Genomic DNA, 17,491 nt, shown 5'->3' on the forward strand with positions numbered 1-17,491 from the left:
GCTGCGTGCAGGGAGGGGTGGGGCAGATGCCTAGTTATCAGATGAATGGTGGGGAAGGGAAGGACTGATGCTGGGTTATGGAAATGGATAGTGGGGGTAGAGTAGAAGGGCTGGATCATGGTGGGATAGGGAAGGGAAAGGCCGATGCCAGGCTACAAGGATGGTTAGGGGGGTAAGGAAGGGAAGGACTGATGCCAGGCTACAAGACAATTTCTGATTTTTGGTCCTTAATTCTATAATTGATGAGGGTTGGTCTGTGTTCTGCGTGTGATCCAGCAGGTGAGAGATTTTGCTGGCATGTAGTTTGTGTGGATCTAGGATTCTGACTTGTCTGGCCTTTCCAATGAGATGCTATTGCTGTTGTGTGTATTCACTGCTGCCTTTTTAAAGGTACTGTTACTGACATTTGTATTCAGAATTGGTTAAAGTTTGCAACATAGACTCTAAGAAGTTTCTTTGCAGGATTTTCTCTTACTTCACAAAGTACCTGGAGGTGAAGGCATTTTGTGTTGCTATTATTGAGGTGATACCCGAATTTAAATACATTTTTCCTAGGAAAGCTATAAGAGGAAACATTCTAGCTATGTTTTCTATATGCGACAAATTCCATAGTAGGTAGAAAAGGAAGAAGTCTTCAAAGGTATATTTACCAAATTTTAAATGTTTGATTAATACAGCTTAATAAGGCATATATATTATAATGTAAAGTTGAAGGATATGTACCACATTTTATTTTGTCAGCATCAGAAGGGAGATAGAGTAGAGCTAGAGGAAGTGAAAAAGACTTCAACGTTTACTTAATCAGGCATTTGTTATAAAGCAAAGTTTGAAGGATATATGCTATTGCTGTAATTATATTGCAGGATCCTGTCATGTGTATTGAGATGTTTGCCATTTTTGCAGACTTATGTCTGGTCAAGTTTAAGATATGGGATAATGTATTACAAATATCTGTTTTTCTATTAAGTATGTATGTGGTTTATATTGATGCAGGGCAGCTGTTGGGCAGACTACTTAGAAATCCATCATACCTATATACATAGTGCCCACCCATATTAGCTCCAGGCCCACCCAAAATGTCAGGTCTGGCTACGCCACTGATTTAACCAATTGAAGTTTTTATTTAAAATACCTATTGCTTGCTGAAATCAAAACACTTGGATACAACATAATTAAAAATAATCAGAAGAATTTAAAATATACCCTCTTGCTTATACCATAAGCTGAATAAATCAGACCATATAATTAACAGCAAAATCACTCTATTCTCCCCCACAGTAATTCAACCCTTACATACAATATAGATCATAAATTTCCCATAAACAATTATAATACAAATGCTAACAGTTTCCCAACAGATCCCTGTAAGCCTCATTGGGATTTTGACTTTCTCATTCTCATATGGTAATACTGTATTTTTGACATTTTGTTTTTGTTCAGTAGTAAGCATTCTAACAAAGATGCTTCTGTTTCTAGGTTTTTCCTTGTGGGAGTCGAAGTATTCTTGGAACTGGAATTCAGTAGATGTGGGACCAAAGCGAGACATTGTGGCTGAACTAGCTACGGCAATCAGGAGCAAGACCAACCTCCGTTTCGGAGTGTACCATTCTCTCTTTGAGTGGTTCAATCCTCTCTTTCTGTCTGATGCAAACAGTTTGTTCAAGACAAGAATGTTTTCATTTACCAAGTCACTGCCTGAGCTGTATGAGCTTGTGATCAAATACCAGCCTGAAATCGTATGGTCGGATGGTGATGGAGATGCACCAGATTCGTACTGGAATAGCACAGGTTTCTTAGCTTGGCTGTATAATGAGAGGTACCATCTATGGACGTTATCTTTTAAGAATCATTTAGGAATTTGGGATGCTGTGGGGCAAAACAGAATAATTAAGCATGAATCTTGAGAAAAAAAAATATTAGCTTGCCTTCAAATTCTGGTTGTTGGGCAAACTGCAGGAATTTTTGTGGACTGTAACACTTCATTAGATTAGTAAAATGTTATTCCAGTATATGAGCTCACCAGACCACATGGATGCCTCCTTCATATGTGCAAGCTAAAGACTGAGAACTGTGTGGTCTTGACATTGCATATACAGCAAGAGATTTTGATGGGGATCCAGTAACAATATAGGAGAATTTTCTGAGAGGTTCTCCAAGGGTAAATAGATATTAACCTGCAGGGAACATCCATAAATTGATTCTCTCCCTGCATGTGGAAAAGGAGTGACACTGGGTTTCTCCTAGCAAATGACAAGAGAGTTTTTGAGCTTTCTATGTGTACTTCCTGGTGGAGCCCAATATTTCCAAAAGGAAACTCCAATGGGGTGCTTTCAGGCCGTGAGTATAAAGCTGCAAGGTCCTCGGGTATTATGAAAATAAGGCCTCCTAGCAAAGTAATACATAACTGCAAATAAAAGGAACAATTGGCCCATATGGTTGACCTATTTATCCCAGTAATGATATATCTCAGCTGGTAGGCATAGAATTTGACCATTTCTAGGATGTCACTCCTTATGGAAGATAGATTTGTCTTCTCCCATTCTGGGCTATTCTATGTAACTGAGCATACAAAATCCCCCTTTTAGTTCACACCCACCCTTTTTTTCTTATTTTTTTATTTATTAAATTTTATAGTTACAAACCAAGTAAACCTTATACATAAATAGTGTACAAAGAAAATACACTAAAGAAATAAAAAAATTAAAATTCAAAGAAAATTAGCCCTAAAGAACGATGATATAGGATCTGCTGAATTCAAAATAGATCTTCAAAAGAAAAATAAGCCACTGCTCAAAAAAAAAAAAGGAAAGTTAAAGCCAATCAAGTTAACCCAAGACTCAGAATAATACTTGATACAAGGGGGTTCACTAATGGTGATGACAGAAACTCAGTAAGTCCACAGACAATCTCCCAGCTGTTAGAAAACTGATAACTACGATGGGGCAAAGTAAATATTTTTTTATGAATGGTATTTAACCACACAAAAACAAAGCTTGTAGATGCAACACCCTATGTCTTAATAGCAAAAATTGCCTTAGTTTCAGGATTTGTCTTGAAACATCAGGGAAAATGCAAACTTTCGAACAACTTCTGGTGCTGTCAAAAATACAGTTTCAGTGCTAAGTCTGTTTCCAGAACTGATGTCAGTCACTAATGAAGTAGCAGGAGAGACGAGATCCAAATTTGAGGTGTCCGTTATTTATGGAGTTTCACCCCAGCATTGAGGACCTGTAACTTCCACTCTGAGACTTTATATTCACTCTTTTTTTTTTAACTGGCAAATAGACTTCTCTCTTGTGTTAGAGTGTATTATCAATTGAAATTTCCAAAAATGGAGATTCCCATACCTTGCATTGTTTTCCAGATGTTTCCATTTTTCTCAAATTACCCATATCCTTAATGTGTCATGAGATTGTTCACATAGATCACAACTCTTCTCTATTGTAAAATCTGTTAGGGTTATATAGTCTGTTGCATTTTACCAAATACACTTCCACCACACACATTTCCAAGTTTTCTTCACAGAAGGCTGGCTTCCTGAGCCAATTCATTTATCAAGGACACTATCACTTTGGCTAAATTGGCAATTGCCTGTTACATTGTCTTGAAGATGATTTCTGGAGGTTTAAGCAGCAACTGAGCTGGCACTGGCATGGATTCTAGAAGCCAGATCCCCAACTGTCAAAGTAACCTTTGGAGGCTTACATTACCTTAAGTTGATACTTTTGGTGGCTGCAGGCACAACCCCCCCCCCCCCAAAAAAAAAAAACAACAAAAAAACCCCCACCAAGCCTCACACCACACCCAGGTCACAGTCTCAGGACCATACCTGGTTGAGCTTGGCTCTGTAGCCCCCAGTTGCACTTAATATTGCCACTGTGTGCGACTTTGACTCAGTCCTGCAGGGCCTTGCTTTTTAAAAATTTTTTTAAACATATTTTTATTAGTTTCCAATACAAAAACATGCCCACTCCCCCACATTAGCGCCAGCAACCCACCAATCCAGTTTTATATATCTTTAGCAGTCTTTTGAGGTATGAAATACCACTGATAAAACATCTTATATCCATTTTCCATTAAGGGTGTAGCCACTGAAATTTTAAACAAGTATTTAAAAGTTTTCATCCATTGTATTCATTCATAATGGGAAAGTAACAGAGCCTCCCATGAGCCTGAAAAGGGTGTATCGGTTGATCCCTAGGCAGTAACGCTTGATATAGTCTACAAATCTCACCCCTCCCTGTTCCTGATTGTATGGCACGCTTCATCTCTGTTTCAGCTAATAGCAGCTCAGTCTTAGCTCTTTGAGTGATAAAATCTCTCATGAGTATAGTAGTAGGCATCCCTATCTAATAACCCATATTAGTCTTTCATATCATTAAAACCAATACATTTCCCTTCCTCCCATACCTGACCCAGTGTGCAGAGGGAGGTAGCCACCCAGTACTGGTACGCCGGGTCCAGCCTGCCAGGGATAAACCCTTGGGCATATAAAATAGGTGTAGTTAAATAGTTTTGGCGATCTGGGAACATTTTGAGTTCTACAGCGAATCCAAGTGTCCAGGGTAATGCTGGTCTGGCCTCCTGCTGTAGCCGACAGCTTGCGACGTGTGATCTGTGGAAACCGAGGGAGGGCCCAGAGGGGAGTATCCCCCACTAGTATTTGATCAATATGTACCCATGGTTTGAGGTCTCCCTTTTGTCAAATTGCTATAGTTTGAAGGAGAGCTGCAATACAGTAAGATTCAAAATTAGGTACACCCATTCCTCCATCTTTCTGAGATTGATAGAGGACTTCCCGATTCACCCGTGGTGGTCTTTATGCCAATTAAAAGCAAAAACTTTTTTTGTGAGGGATCACAAGAATGATTTCGGGATAGTTATAGGTAAGGCCATGAATAAAGCAATTAGGCAATAGGGTCATCTTGACAGCAGCTATCCTCCCTACCCATGACAATTGTAGGCCATCCCATCTATCTAGTTTTATCAACAGTTCAAGGAACTTAGGTGGAAATTTTAATTGATACATCTCTTCCAAAGTAGGAGCCAAATTGACCCCCAAGTATCAAATAGACTGCAGGGCCCATTGAATAGAAATTTTAACTGTAGGGAAGTTGCTAGTTCAGGAGAAACTCGAATAGCTAAGATTTCAGATTTCTGAAGATTAATTTTAAATCCCGAAATCTTGCTATAGGAATCTAAAATGGTCATGATGGTTGATCATGAAGCATGTGGATCAGCTAATGTGAGAAGAACATCATCCATAAATAACATAATTCTAGTTTCATGATCTCCAATTTGGATCCCTCTAAAGGCTGGGGATGCATGGATCAGATGAGCTAAAGGCTTCATAGAGAGAGCAAAAAACAGCATCGATAGAGCGCATCCCTGTTTTTTCCGGAACCTGATACAGTCTACTGTTATTACCCATGCCGACTACTGCAACAGTGTTTTTTTTTAGGATGCAAAACCCAAACACTGAAGAGACTCCAAACTGCCCAAAACATGGCTGCCAGACTTATTTTTGGCAAATCAAAATTCGAAAGTGCATCACCTCTTCATGCAAAGCTTCACTGGCTCCCCAACAAAGAAAGAATAAATTTTAAGATAAACCCAATGACCCACAAGATCATCCACGGTGAATCCACTGGCTACATGAATGAACTGATCAACCTCCCTGCTAGAAACAGATCTATTTCTTCACGAACGTATCTTAACCTACACCTTCCCAACTGTAGAGGAATTAAATACAAGACCTACTACGCATCCAGTTTGGGCAGCCAGCTTTGGAACGCTATACCAGGACCAATCCGATTAATAAACGAATTCTTGCCCTTTAGAAAAATGCTGAAAGCTCATCTCTTTAAGCAAGCCTACCCAAATGCCCCAACCTAATCTCGCCAACTTCTCTCCCAATTCTGTTCTGACTTAAATACCAACCTCCAATCCTTTTCTTTCCATCTCTCCTTAATTTTATCCCTCCTTACCCTTTCTCCCAAATTACACTATCCTATCCTGTCTACCCTCTTTTATCCTAGTCGTATATTATCTAGCTCAACTTATCATACACTACTAAGCCCAACTTTACATTGTTTTACTACTGTTTTATTAAAATTCTATAATCTTTGTATTTCAAATTACTATGTAAGCCGCATTGAGCCTGCATTGTGTGGGAAAGTGCGGGGTACAAATGTAATAATAATAATAATAACTCAAAAGAGGATGTATAGGCTCCATTTATTTTTATCTGAGATAATGGGTATCTATCTAGAGCCTGGATGTGATAAATAGAAGGCCCCAATATCCCTATCTTTTTTTTTTTTTATTTCAAATCTCAATCAGGTAGGGCCATAAGACCCTATCAAAGGCTGCCTCTGCATCTAATGACAGCAACACCACTGGGTCTCCCTGAGTACGTGCTCTATCGATCAAATGCAATGCACTTCTGATGTTATCAAAAGTTTGTCTATTATGAATAAAGCCAGCGTGAATTAAATGCGGGAGTATTACCTGTAATTATTTTACCAATATTTTTGTGAAAATTTTATAATCTGTTCCCAGCAATGAAATAGTCTGATAGGAGCCACATCATTAGGGGTCCTTATTTGGCTTGAGTAACACTATGAATCCCGCCAGTCTCCATGAGAGTGGCAAGGTCATGCCATCAACTATAGAATTATGTACTCTAACCAGTATTGGGGTGAGCATTTTTTTAAAGCATTTATAGAAGCGATTACTATAACCATCTAATCCCGGCATTTGCCCATTAGGCAAGCTCTTAATCGCCCAAAGGATCTCATCCACTGTAATAGGGGCCGACATCATATCCTGCTCCAAGGGGGATAAAACAGTTAAATCCACCCCCTCCAAAAAGGTGTGGATATCCTCCTGCTCGTGTGCCTTTATACCATACAAAATGGAGTCGGCCTGTACCAATCAAATATCATAGCACCGATCCTGCCTACCTCCAAATATGTTAAAGACCGCTGTAACAATATGCTTAACTGTGATAAGAGTTACTTTTCTATAGGTGATCAAAGATGTTTTTTAACTCACGTCATTAGACCACAACAGGTGAAGGCTTAGCAGCAACCACTTGAGACCCAGCACCGGGACCAGCTGATCACCTATAGATAAGTAACTCTTATCACAGTTAATTATATTGTTACAGCAGTCTTTAACATATTCGGAGGTAGGCAGGATCAGTGCTATGATGATTGGTTGCTACAGGCTGACTCCATTTTGTATGGTATAAAGGCACACGAGCAAATTCTGAGCACTGCATATTAAAAAATTTTAAAAAATTAAGAACAGTAAAAAACATATATACAAATAAGGTTAACTTATTACATACGGATAACACTGGTGAAATTGTAGATATCATTAATTTATCACACCAGCTTGAACTGTATTGAACCCTAAGTATTGCATTAGTTAAAATTTAATGCCCAAAAGTGCAGAGTGATGCACTTGGGGGTGCAGAAACCCAAAACAGAGATACTGAATACGAGGGTAGAGATTAGTAAGCTCGACTCAGGAGAGAGACCTTGGGGTGATGGTGTCCAAGGATCTGAAGGTGAAGAAACAATGTGACAAGGTGGCAACTGTGGCCAGAAGGATTCTAGGCTGCATAGAGAGGGGTATAACCAGCAGAAGAAAGGAAGTGTTGATGTCCCTCTACAAGTCGTTGGTGAGGCCCCACTTGGAGTATCGTGTTCAGTTTTGGAGGCTGTATCTTGCTAAAGACTGGAAGCGGTGCAAAGAAAATCTACAAAAATGGTTTGAGACTTGCCGACCTGAACATACATACTTTGGAGGAAAGGAGAAACTGGGATGCCATGATACAGACGTTCAAATATTTGAAAAGTATTTTCTGGCGACAGGAAGGCGGTAGAACTAGAGGACATGAAGGGGGGCAGACTCAGGAGTAATGTCAGGAAATATTTTTTCACGGAGAGAGTGGTGGATCATGGAATGCCCTCCTGCGGGAGGTGGTTGAGATGAAAATGGTAATGGAATTCAAACGTGTGGGAGAAATACAAAGGAATCCTGTTTATAAGAATGGATCCACGGAATTTTACTGGAGATTGGGTGGGAACACCAGTAATTGGGAAGCAAAACCAGTGCTGATCAGACTTCTACCAGACTTCTACGGTCTGTATCCTGATTGTGACTGAATAGATAGTGATGGGCTGGAGTATAAATTTTAAGGGGCTTCAATGTTAACTTCAGAAATTTTAGTACAAGAATAGTGCTGGGCAGACTTTTATGGTCTGTACCCGAAAATGGCAAGGAGAAATCAGATTCGGATATACATATGTATCGCATACCATGTATATTGAGTTTATCTTGTTGGGCAGACTAAGTGGACTGTACAGGTCTTTATCTACCGTCATTTACTATGTTACTATGTAAACTGGAGTGTTACAGAATCCTTCACCTCAGTCACACATGTAGAACGTAGGAAGACCCTCACCCAATAAGAGACCATGAATTAGAAATAAACAGGCAGACAAAAACGAAAGTGGAAACCCCTAAGAAAGCCAGACTCTATAAGCAGTGTAATACTGGTAAAATGCATTTCCTTCTGTATGCTACAAAATACAAAAATAGAAGGCTCTGCGTTTCCCAAAGCTGGTGGATTCCTAAAAATTTAAAATAATTTTTTTCTACCTTGTCTTAGCATTTTAGGAGCCCTTTTTATTAAGCTGCATTAGGTGCTAACATATGCTTAATGGAGCTTAGGGGTATGTTTACTAAGGTGTGTTAGCATTTCTAACGCACCTTTTAAAGTTAAGGCGCGTTAAACATTAACGTGCCTATACATTTCTATGGGCGCATTAGCGTTTAATGCGCGTAAACCATTTACACATGTTAAAAACGCTAACATGCCTGTAGCGCACCTTAGTAAACATAGGCGTTAGTATGGTGTCCCACGGTAAGTGCCAAATGGGTGCTCGCTAACCTTGCTACACAGCCATTTCCTTAAGAAAAAGGAAATCTGCCTTTTACTCGCGCATCAAAAACACGTGCCTACGCCAGTGCAGGCCCCCTTTTACTGCAGCTTCGTAAACGGACCCCTTAGTATGCAGGAAAAACTTGTATAAATGTGCACTAAGGCCGTTTTTTCTTCTTCTTTACTGTAGCTTAGTAAAAGGACCCCTTATTTTGCTAACCGGGTTGGCTTCAGGCTTCAGACTTTCTTCCACTTTCCTTATATGATTCTTCTAGATTCTCTTTTCTCAATCTCCTTTGCATTTCTTCTTTCCTCTTGTCTTCTTCCTTTCCTTCTCTACATCTAACATTTATCTTCCCTTTCATCATTTTTCTCTGTTCAATTAGTCTCATGCTTTGACAAGAAATAGCATCTTTGTTAAGGTGAAAAAAATCAATGCCCCACTTATCACTGGCCCAAATTCCTATTTCTATTTTTAAAGCCTTTAGGAGCTAGTTTGTCTTATACTTGTACGGGCTAATAGAATTAATCCCATCAAACATATAAATGGCGAGTGACCGTACTCACTTGCAAATGCGCAGTAGAGACTTCCCTCTCTGTCCTGCCCCTGCATCAGTACGTGATGATGGGGGCGGGACAGAGAGGGAAACTGGGCGAAGCCGCCGACGTCGCTACCACTCCCCCTCCTGAGGTCGCCGCCACTGCTCCCCCCCCCCCCGAGGTCGCCGCCGCCCCCCCCCACCCGGCCCGAGCACTCTCTTCGGTATTGAACTTACATCAGCGAAACGCAGCACGCAGAACAGCTGAGCTCCCGTTGCCCTTTCTTCCCTGCCTGTGTCCCGCCCTCGCCGACGTTACGTCACACAAGGGCGGGACACAGGCAGCGAAGGAAGGCCGACGGGAGCTCAGCTGTTCTGCGTGCTGCCTGCGTTTCGCCGATGTAAGTTCAATACCGAAGAGAGGGCCCAGGCCGGGTGCAGGGGTGGTGGCGGCGACTCGGGGGGGGAGGGGCAGAGGGGAGGGGGCCTTGCCAAAACCCCATACTAGCCCGTTTTAATGGGCTCAATGGCTAGTAATAAAAATAAAAGTGGAGAGATGAGCAACTTTCTGAATCCACTGTTCCTGTTAATATTTCACATTCTTAATATTTAAGTTCAAAAGTACTGATTAAAAAGTCAATGCTTCATCAGTTTGTTTTCAGGAACTGTTTTAATTTTGGCTCAGCTGCTGCCCACTTGAGCTATTAAGGACAGCCTACATGTGGAGGGAGGGGAAACAGTGCTAAACTATGTTTGGAAAGTGACTTATTTATTTATTAACTTCTTTCCCCACCCCCCCACCCCCCCAATCCAGCCCAGTTCGGGATACGGTGGTAACCAATGATCGCTGGGGACAGGGCTGCATATGCAAACATGGTGGGTACTACACATGTGCTGACCGCTACAACCCAGGACACCTGATAAATCACAAGTGGGAGAATTGCTTAACCATAGACAAGAAATCATGGGGCTACAGGAGGAACGCCAAAATACAGGATTACCTCACCATTGAAGAGCTGGTACAGGTATTGTATGATAGACATGTATGCTAACTTCTGGTTATTACGAAGAGATGGTTTAAGCATGTTTGACTTATCCTATAAATTCCTTCTAGATTTCTTGGTAGCTAAAGACTAAGCGGTTTTTCATTCTGTCTTCATGAAGTTTGTTTATGACTCTCCGCATATACAGTGCTGAGAAAAAAAATTTGTGAACCCTAAGAATAATATTTAGGATTAATCTTACCATGGCACAGTGTTGTTGAAATTGACTCTTTCTTATGCAATAAAAAGGGTATAAATGAAACAATTCTATGTTTTCTTGAAATAAAATAATGTGCAAATAGGAACAGTAAGACTAATTCAGAATCAAGTACATAAGTACTAATTCAGAATCAAGTACATAAGTACCGCCATACTGGGAAAGACCAAGGGTCCATCAAGCCCAGCATCCTGTCTCTGACAGTGGCCAATCCAGGCTTCAAAAACCCGACAACCTCCCCCCCCCCCCCCCCCCAAAAAAAAGAATTAATAATGTTCAATAGACTTTTCCCTCAGGAATCTGTCCAAACCCCCTTTAAATTCCGTAAGGCCAGCTGCTATCACTACATTCTTCGGCAACAAGTTCCAGAGTCTAACTTCACGCTGAGTAAAGAAAAACTTTCTCCTGTTTGTTTTAAATCTACCATATTCTAGCTTCATCTTGTGTCCCCTGGTTTTGTTGTTGTTTGAAAGTGTAAACAATCGCTTCACATCTGTCTGCTCTACTCTGCTCATTATCTTGTAGACTTCTATCATATCACCCCTCAGCCGCCTTTTCTCCAAGCTGAAGAGCCCTAACCTTAGTTTTCTGAGCACTAGTTAGAATCAGTTCCTTTAAGTAATTTGGAAACAAGTAAACCACCCTGCAGAGAAATCTGCATGACTGAATTTGGGCATCCTGTCCTATAAGATGCAGGAGGTTTTGTGTTTCGCCTTTATGGGCCTGAGCTCTTCATTCTGTAATTGAAGGAACTGAACAACTTGCCGTCATTGATGGAATAATTTTCTAATATTAAACCTGAATTCATGCTCTTAAAGAAAATGTCAGACTATCCAATTTATGAGCTCAAGCTGAGCCAGAAGGAGGCTGTACGGCAAAACAGCAATCCTAAACTGAGAAATCTAATACAGAATGGCTGAAGAGGAGATTTTGTGCTTTGGATTGTCTGAGTCATTCTCAGCATACACTCTATTGAAATGTATGAAGACCTGAAGAGAGCTGGTTTGCAAGGAATCTCTCAGATATCACAGAGCTAAAAAAAAATTCTGTGTGGAAGAATGGGTTATAATTCATTAAGGTCAATGTGAATGACCAGACAGCAGGTGCAGGAAACATTTTGTTGACGTTATTGCTGCCCAAGGAAGTGCCACCAGTTCCTAAATGAAGAGTTCACGTACTTAATGCACGTTTTATTTTTGTTGAATAATCAAAGTTTTTGTGTGTTATGTATTCAGAGGGGATAGCTTTGGTCTCTTATTAAGATCTAATCATGTTTTATAAATTGGTTCTAAAATTACAAACTGCCCAGAACACAGCTGCTAGGCTTATTTATGGTAAATCGAGGTTTGAAAGCTCAAGACCGCTGCTTGAGAAACTGCATTGGCTCCCTGTCAAGGACCGAATAACATTTAAAATTTGCGCACTGGTGCATAAAATTCTCTATGGTGAGGCCCCAGCGTATATGGACATCCTTGTCAGCTTACCACCTCGTAACTCTCGCAGATCAGCTCGCTTGTACCTAAATCTGCAATACCCAATCTACAGAGGCCTCAAGTATAAAACCACCTATGCTTCCACCTTTTCCTACATTAGCGCACAACTGTGGAATAGTCTACCTAAATTTGTAAAAATCACCCCTGATCATCCGATCTTTAAAAAATACCGTAAGACCTTCTTATTCGGGAAAGCTTACGCTCCTGACCCGCCCCGCACCGCTGTCTATTGAATTCCATTTCTCTTTCCACATTTCCCCACCTCTGCTATTACTTACTAGCCTCTTTCACTACAATGCCATTGACTGTTTGTTGTAGACTTGATGTATGCTTTCTGTAAATTCCTGTAAGCCACATTGGGTCTGCCGTTGGGTTTGAATATGTGGGATATAAACGCTATAAATAAATACAAACCATACTAGGGGGTTCATGAGCCTTTCTCTCTCAGCACTGTATCTTTTTATTTATTTATTTATAATCTTTCATTTTACAAGGGTCACTTGCAAACAGTAATACAGAGATGACTGTAGTCTAGTACAATACATAAAAAGAAATAAAAACAAGAATATGTTTTATCCACAGTCAATTACTTTCTTAGACCACAATAAGAAGAAAAGTGGGTGGGGGAAGCTTTATAAATGAGGAGATATTTATATAGTAACACCAATTTAAGGAAAATGGCCTGGTCAGTTCACATACTTTTAATCTTAATCAGAAATCTTATTCGCTAACCCTCTTGATTATCTGGAATCTTTTTACTATCTAAGAAAACTTGAAGCTGATCCGGTTCAAAAAAGACATATTTTATCCTGAAGAACTTTATCAGACATTTACATGGATATACTAAAGAAAATGTAGCCCCCAGATTTTTTGTTTCTTCTCTCAGAGCCAAAAATCTCTTTCTTCTATCCTGTGTTGGTTTCGTGACGTCATGGAAGAGCCAAATCCTCTGTCCACAAAATGTTTTAAAAGAGTTTTTGAAGTATAATTTTATAATCGAATTAACATCTTGCTCAAATACTAAAGACACAATTAAAGTTCTTCACTGAGTAACATCAGAAAGAGAGCCTTTTAATAAAGCTGATATATTCAATGGTTCAGTTGGTATATTTTCCATTTTTGAAGATTCTGTTCCAGTTAGTGGCCGCAATGGCAAATAATATATTTTATTCACCAGAGGAATAGCTGAGTTTGGATAAGCCTAACACATCTGTTAGGTATTTTCTAAATAGTTCCATTTGATTTATACCTTCCACCACAGGAAAATTGAGGATTCTTAAGTTTAAACGTCTGTTAAAATTTTTCAAATGTTCAATTTTTCTGTTAATGATTTATCTTTTATCAGTACTTCCTCTGTGTTTTTAATTTCTTTTATATCTTGTTGAATTTGCATAATCTGGTTCTTAGATTCTTGCTTAGTATTTTCCAAAGATTGAGTTAAGAAATCAACTTTACTCACAATTGCTGATGTGTCCTGGGCTGTTTTTGTTACCATTTCAGTCAGTATTAAGTTATGTCCAATAAAAAAGGTATCATCTTCTTTTCCATGTTTTATTTTGTTTGATTTCTATTGATAAGTCAGATCTTGTAAAGACTTCCAAATAGCCTCGAGGTTAATCTCCAATAGCTCCTTGTTCTCTCTCCCTGCTCCCTGGGTTTGTGCACTGCCGAATGGAGTCCTAATTTCTTCAACTTCCCAGTCATTCAGGGCCCCTGCATTTCTCCCAGGATAAGCAGGACACCGAGGGGGATTAAGTTCAGGAGGCGACAAAGATGTTTCAATTGCCCGGGGAGCCCAAGCTCCTCCTTTGGCTCTCAGCAAGGGCTCAATCACTCCAGCTGCTTGTGAACTTGCCTTTGTGTATCTGTCTGTCGACTGCTGAATCGGGGAAGATGTTCTGACCAGCAGCAGTTGCAGGGCCGTGCCAAGGGTCTGTGGTGCCCCCCTGCAGAAGATCAGTTGGCGCCCCCAGCGCCCCCTGCAGATGAACAGTTGGCGCGCACGCGCGCCCCTCCCCCCCATGAAAATGATCGCTGTCCTTCCATCCACGCTCCTCTCTCCCCTGCCCTCCCGCTCCCATGTCCCAACTGCCCGCCCTCTTCTCCCCCCCCCAAGATCCCTTTTAAATTTACCTCCGTCCGGCAGCGAAGGCGCAGCGTCAGTGAAGGAGGTGGCGCTCTCGACGTCTCTACTAGTCTTCCCTTCGCTCAATGTCCCGCCTTCTTCTGACGTCATTTCCTTGACGTCAGAAGAAGGCGGAACACTGAGCGAAGGGAAGACTAGTAGAGACGTCGGGTGCGCCGCCTCCTTCACTGACGCTGCGCCTTCGCTGCCGGACGGAGGTAAATTTAAAAGGGATCTTGGGGGGGGGAGAAGAGGGCGGGCAGTTGGGACATGGGAGGGCGAGGTAAGCATGGTGTGGCGGGGCGCCCCCCAGAGGACGGCACCCTCCTGCTTCGCTTACCATGTTGGCACGGCCCTGAGCAGTTGGCCTTTCACCAATCCCTTTCTCTTCGTATGAGGCATGAAGAACAATGATTTGCAAGCAAACAACAGACGATTTGAGAGACAACCAAACGGTCAGACCGCCATCTTGGCTCCTCCCAGTCTCAGCACTGTATCTTTAAAAGAAACCCCCACCTACTTTAAACCTGTTTTCGCTAAAATTTTATTTTCACCCTCAATTTCTAAAACAATTTTGGAACACTGATCAAAAACAGGTTAAGAGGTGGACTTGGTGGCATAGGGGCCAACTTTTCAAAAACAATTGCGGGTGCTAAATTTATTCTTTCCTGGATACAGTGAAGGAGTATGAGAGATTTAACAGCTCTCTTCTGAAAGTGAGCAACGATTCTGCTGTGTTAACAGGTAACACCTAAATTACTACTTCCACAGAGGCAGTGTACTTCATGGATTCTTTGGAGCAGGAAAGATCCCCAGTTTTTCCTGCCTGCTGTTGCCACAGAAGTTTTGTGAGGCCGCTGCTGGAAGTCTCAGCAGCCATTTTAAAGAAGATGCGGCAGCAAGAGGGTCAGCAGCAACGGACAGGAAAGACTGGGGATCTTTCCTGCTCCAAAGAATCCACTAGACCACCAGGGTAACGAGGTAGGTGCCGGGAGGGCACCCTGTGGCTCGGGGGAGGAGGTCTGGAATATGTGGGAGGGAGGCCTAGGCTTTGCAATATATGACTATAGAGCCTTCATCAAGATTTCAGTCAGATGCTTATTTTAAATGTGTGTGTTTTTGTTTTTCTAGTAAATATAACAATAAAAAAAAGATGTAGAATTGAGTTGATAATTGCATAATGTTTGTAATACAATGAACATTCATGAGATAGATTTGCATGCAGTGGAGGCAATGCATGCAAATCTCTCTCATGAATATTCATTGAGGGTATCCTGAAAACCTGACTGGCTGGGGTGCCTCCAGGACAAGGTTTGGGAACCACTTGTCTAGCGTAACAATTGTTTCTATATGCATCTGTCTTATGGTGGACACCTTCACGTTTTGGTTTTAGAAGATTAAGCTGAGATGGAGACTAGTCGTGGCTTCCCAACTGTTCATTTTCTTGAGCAAAGAGTCGGTGTTAAAATTCTTACGTTGACTCTTGCCTCCATATATCTTAAGAGAAAAAGCAGAGCTAACCTAGAGCAAAGACATGTTGAAAGATTTAGTGATAGGACTGCAGTTTGGTAGAAATTGCATACTGATATTTTTTAAAAATATTTTAAACACTTTAGCAATTGGTGGAGACAGTTTCCTGCGGTGGAAATCTTTTGCTGAACATTGGGCCAACACGTGACGGTTTGATCATGCCCATATTTGAGGAACGCTTGAGGCAGTTGGGTAGCTGGCTCAAAGTGAATGGGGAAGCCATTTATAACACTGTGCCATGGAAAGCACAAAATGACACTGCAACACCAGGAGTATGGTAAGACTGATACAGATGTGCGTGTGTGTTTTTCCCAAGTGCATATGTGCTTTGCAGTGGAATGATTTATAGGAAAGACTTCATATGGTCTTAAATGTCAGCGAAAAACACTAGAAACGAGGGCAGGAGTGGGAAACCTTTTTTGTGTGTGTGTTTGTGGGAGGGGGGGGGAGGTTAAAGGCTTTGTTAGCAGTTGGTTTCCAGGGGCCACATTAGTAGCTTCTGGGGTAAGGGGGAAGGCAAGATGGGTAAATGGGCAGTATTAACATGGAGCAGATAAGCTTTGGCAGGTAAGGGTGGGGTAAATGGACAGTGCAAATATAGACGAGCTGCAGAAAGGTGTGCACTAGAAAAAAAAAAGAACAAAATGAACATTAAAAAATAATCCACGAACTAACCAACTTCCGCAAACTACTGAAGACTCATCTCTTCGACAAAATTTACTGTAAGGAGCAATACACATGAAGTCCACACTCACTATTCCAGAAATACACCAATACATTCTTTTCTGAACTCCCATCCCCCGTAATCTCATCACACTTAAACCTCACTCACAGAAAATGTTATACCGAATGTTCTTTTGCTAAGGTTCTATCACCCTACCAATTTCCCGTTGTCTCTTTCCATTGTTCTTTTCCTTGTCCTATTCCCTAACGACACCTCGACTTTGTCTCGCTTAACTTCTCACAATGTAATCCATAACTGATTGTAACAAATTGCATTTCCATTATTTACAATGTATTGTAAGCCACACTGAGCCTGCAAATAGGTGGGAAAATGTGGGATACAAATGCAATAAAATAAATAAATAAATAAATAAATAAATAAATAAATAAATAAATATCCAAATAACCCACCTCCATAAAAAAGTAAAACAGAATGAAGCCATATCCAGGGCTCCTCTCTGCCCCAAATGAAATGACTCCTTTTGCCCCTGCCTATCTGTAGATGTAAGTTGGGTAGGAGCGATCTCCAGTTTTTGCCCTACTGTTGCTGTTTTTCAAAATGGCACCTGTTGACCCGAGAGGTAATGGGGCAGGAGTGGGGATAATTTTTGCTTGGCTTACACCTGCAGATGGGGTAAAAAGGGGTTGGAGAAATCTTGAAGTGACAAGGAGGCAATTAGAGTGGTTGAGTGGGAGGCTGGGAAGAGCCTTGGTTTGGATAGTTTAATTTCATTTTTTCAACATTTAATTATGGATAAATGAAATCTAAAATCACAAAAGTGGTGAACAGTCACATGGGAAATTTTAAAAAATGCACATACTGATTGGGAGCTGCGGGGGATGGGTGTAGAGTTCTGGAGGCAGC

At 41.0% G+C, this 17,491-nt stretch overlaps 1 protein-coding gene across 1 annotated transcript in view; it reads left to right on the forward strand.

Annotated features, from left to right (window-relative positions):
- Window positions 1–17,491, forward strand: part of FUCA2 (alpha-L-fucosidase 2) — a 53,541-nt gene that overhangs the window by 21,743 nt on the left and 14,307 nt on the right. Inside the window, exons 3-5 of the mRNA XM_030198491.1 lie at window positions 1,477–1,816; window positions 10,310–10,520; window positions 15,990–16,180. Of these exons, the coding sequence (XP_030054351.1) occupies window positions 1,477–1,816; window positions 10,310–10,520; window positions 15,990–16,180 (742 nt within the window). The remainder of the gene's footprint in view (window positions 1–1,476; window positions 1,817–10,309; window positions 10,521–15,989; window positions 16,181–17,491) is intronic.

This window comes from Microcaecilia unicolor, chromosome 3 (genome assembly GCF_901765095.1).
Source record: "Microcaecilia unicolor chromosome 3, aMicUni1.1, whole genome shotgun sequence".
NCBI lineage: Eukaryota > Metazoa > Chordata > Amphibia > Gymnophiona > Siphonopidae > Microcaecilia > Microcaecilia unicolor.